The sequence below is a fragment of the Quercus suber genome, unplaced genomic scaffold, assembly GCF_002906115.3.
Source record: "Quercus suber isolate HL8 unplaced genomic scaffold, Cork oak 2.0 scaffold_543, whole genome shotgun sequence".
NCBI classification, from domain to species: domain Eukaryota; kingdom Viridiplantae; phylum Streptophyta; class Magnoliopsida; order Fagales; family Fagaceae; genus Quercus; species Quercus suber.
Genome location: NW_027069991.1, coordinates 520449 through 524121, shown reverse-complemented (window position 1 = coordinate 524121; position 3673 = coordinate 520449). Strand labels below are relative to the sequence as shown.

At 43.7% G+C, this 3673-nt stretch overlaps 1 protein-coding gene and 1 long non-coding RNA gene across 2 annotated transcripts in view; both read left to right on the top strand.

The window, feature by feature from the left end:
- Positions 1 to 283: 283 nt before the first annotated feature.
- LOC136063574 (uncharacterized) lies at positions 284 to 1815 on the top strand. The gene is made up of 2 exons (XR_010625208.1): positions 284 to 700; positions 1443 to 1815. It is a non-coding gene; the product is annotated as an uncharacterized LOC136063574 (long non-coding RNA).
- A 961-nt stretch (positions 1816 to 2776) lies between these two features.
- LOC136063568 (uncharacterized) overlaps positions 2777 to 3673 on the top strand; it is an 18431-nt gene continuing 17534 nt past the window's right edge. Inside the window, exons 1-3 of the mRNA XM_065764169.1 lie at positions 2777 to 2994; positions 3095 to 3224; positions 3344 to 3535. Of these exons, the coding sequence (XP_065620241.1) occupies positions 2777 to 2994; positions 3095 to 3224; positions 3344 to 3535 (540 nt within the window). The remainder of the gene's footprint in view (positions 2995 to 3094; positions 3225 to 3343; positions 3536 to 3673) is intronic.

Below are 3673 nucleotides of genomic sequence, written 5' to 3'. Positions count from 1 at the left end.
ACTTAGAAGCACTACCTTCATTGCCTTGTATGAAATTAGCACCTAGATATCTTATCACAGACAAGGCAAAGAATGAAATCAGGGCTTTAAATGTGTGCCATACTATTCATAGAAAATCTGAGAATACTCCTTTTGCAAGGTAGATGTGTTATGCGTTGAAAACAGCCTCATGAACTGTGCATGAGGCATTATGCTGTTCATCAGATTGTGCTTGTAAGTGGCAACAATGTTTTCCTCCTAACAAATTTGGAGGAATCTCCTACATCACAGTACTTGCATTTTAGATGACCATCCACGGGTGTTTTAATTACATGACTCATGAAGTCATTTAAACAGATTGCATAATGATTAAAATAGGTCATGCAATTAAAAGCACACGTCAATGGTCATTTAAATTGCCATGTGATAGGTGTGAGGATTTTTCCTGGTTTGGAGGAAAATTCTGTCATACTTCTGTCCAGTTATTGATTACTAGTTATCTACAATGAAGTATACATGGAAGCCGCTAGTTAAGTCCAACTTCTTAACATGATCATTGAGATATTTACAGTGTGCTGTATATTTTTCAATTTACTTCTAATTCCTTTTTCCCCTCTTTTCGTCCAAAATTTTCTTTTGCATGCAGAACCAGGCTTTGCAGCAACTGAAGGATGAAAGAGATAGAGCTGCTCGACAAACAAAGCAACTGCAACAGGAACTGGTATGTATTATGTTTTTCCCTGATCTATTTTGTTTTCAGTCTTATTTATTAGTTTGATGATGACAATGTTAATCTCTCAGATTCTGCAAGTGAAGATGGTATATTTTTAAATGTACATGAGTGCATACAATACCCCCTGAAACTTTGATGACATCTGATTACTTTTAATAGTCAACTGAAAACTTGTTATTGAGTCAATTACCTTGGACTTATCAGCTTGACTGTTGGAATTATTGACAATTCTCTGTAGAGTAAAATGGTTTGAAAACAACACAGTCGTATAGCCTGCCCCAGTTTAGCTCATTTGATAGGCCTTAGGGTGTGCTCCCTCAAGGTCCTGGGATCAAGTCCAGGATTACCCGATGCACAGTTCTTGTGGCCAGGGTCATGCATCCGAGGTTTACTCTACAGGGGTGGGTCCAAAGGGCCCTATCTTGAGGAGGTTTCCCATCATAAACAATAAATTAAAAAACAACACCACATTTGTATAGCCATTCCATGATATTCTGATCAGCATATTAGTATCATACTGAAATCCTCTGGATCAGTTTGATTGTTTAATTGTCTCTTTTACCTGTTGATGGGAGCTCAGAATGATCAGTGAAAGTTAATATCATCTTCATTTTTATGAGTAGATATGCTGCACAAGAGAATAGAGTTTTTCTATAAATTACTCTTTATGAAATATAAAGCTGCTGACATTTGTGACTACTAGCTAATATATCTGTTTTCTCTCCAATAGGAGATGCTGAAGAGGCGAAGAATTCGAAAAAGTGATCGTGGCTTCTCATTCACCTTTGCTATCTTTGTGGCACTTATTGGCATCATGGTTGGCTTCCTCTTGAACCTCTCATTGACCTCACCGTCTACAGAATGAATTGATACCTTTCAGAACTTCAGGAGATATTATTTTCACTTGTTAATTTCATTGTATAATTCTCACACTCAGTTGGATGGAAAGTTTACTTATTTTCTTTTCTTTTGTATATTGATCACGGTAAATCTGTTGTGATCAGCTGTTTTAGAGAACATGTTTCTATTCCATCACTCCCAATGTGGCAGTGAATATTATTCCTTTTGATACCAAATGTTAATATTGCCAACTTCATTTGACATTTCTGGCATTCTTATGGGGCTGCTTGCCAGCTGATGAAGGCTGAGTGCCACCTTGAAAGCACTGCCCCTTTAACCTTTGAGAATTAACATTTCGAGAGAACCCAGTATGATCAGATGGAGGTTAATGTGTCGTCGCAAAAGAATTTTAATTTAGATATTGCTCAAATTCAGTTAGCAATACCTAGTGTGAGGCCTGTTTTTGTTGCCCAAGCCCAAAAGATATGGGTCAAAGGCCCAACGAACCCAGAACAATGAATTTGTAGAGAGTGGATCGAAGGTTTAGGCGCTGGCCGGCGTTCACGAAACATGAACTCATTTCTTTCTTTGAAAAATACTTAGAGCAATTTACAACTAAGGGATGCTCCTCGGACCATGGCCGAGGAGGCTTTCCCTCCCCTTCTCTCCTCCAAAAAAAACCCCCTTTACATTTTGCTCACATTTCTTATATATCCCTCTCTTCTTCCTCCTGTTGGTCATCTATTGGCCTTCCCCCTGACCGTTTATCCCATCAAAGGTCATATCCGTGCTCAAGTGGTTCACCCTGATCGATGTTGCCCTGTCAAGGGGTTACATCCTCATTAATGCGGTCAGAAGGGTTAGGTGAGCGTATTCAATGCCGAGGTGACAGTTCGCCCAGGGCTTGCCCCTTCTTCGTACTGAGGTCTCGGACGACCGAGGATAAGGTCATCCTCGGACCCATCATGCGTCCTCGGAGTGGGCCATTTGGGCCTGGGTTGAAGTGGGCCGAGGCTACCCGATTTTCTGACCCCACAATAGCCCCTCAAAATCTTGCTGCACGCATCCTCGGGTGGAGAGAAGGATTTTGACATCCTCGGCCTTACCCCCCCACTCCTCGTCAGTGCTGGGGTCCGTTCACCTGCCAAAGGCACGTCGCTGACGTTTCTGAGCACGTAATGTGCCCATCATTAAATTCAGGAGGCTCTGTGCTCCCCACGTCTAATGAGGCGTTATCCATCCAACGGTGGAGATTCGTCTTGCATTTATGGGCGGGAAAACCCGTATGGTTCATCGATTTGGGGTATAAATACCCGTATGAACCGCTTCTTCTTGTCCTCATTTGTAATTGAGAATATTTATGCGCCCCTCCTGAGTTCAGTCACACTCTCACTAGCACCTCCAGCACAAAAAGTCTGTCCGAGTAGCTCCTCCTCTTTCCAGTAAGTCGCTCTGTCTCTCTCTGACCTCTCTTTCTCTTTACCCTTTTTTCTTCTTCGCCTGTTCTTTCTTAGTTCTTTAGGCGTCAATTGGGATGGGTAGGTTTAAGAAATACGTCGATACCGCGGAAGCGATGGAGAAATTCATCATCGACCGCAGAATTCTCGGCAATGTAGGTCTGAGATATTGTGAGGACGGGGAGTGGCGCATACACAGGCAGGAGGGCGAGGTGGTAATTCCCGTAGTCGCCTTCCTTGAAGGGGGGATGACGATCCCCATGGGGCCGGTGATGAGGGATTACCTCATGCACTTCCGGTTGGCCCCCACCCAGTGTGGGATAAACGTCTTTAGGATTCTGGGCTGTGTGGACACCCTGAACGAGAAGTAGGAATGGCGTCAATTGGGATGGGTAGGTTTAAGAAATACGTCGATACCGCGGAAGCGATGGAGAAATTCATCATCGACCGCAGAATTCTCGGCAATGTAGGTCTGAGATATTGTGAGGACGGGGAGTGGCGCATACACAGGCAGGAGGGCGAGGTGGTAATTCCCGTAGTCGCCTTCCTTGAAGGGGGGATGACGATCCCCATGGGGCCGGTGATGAGGGATTACCTCATGCACTTCCGGTTGGCCCCCACCCAGTGTGGGATAAACGTCTTTAGGATTCTGGGCTGTGTGGAC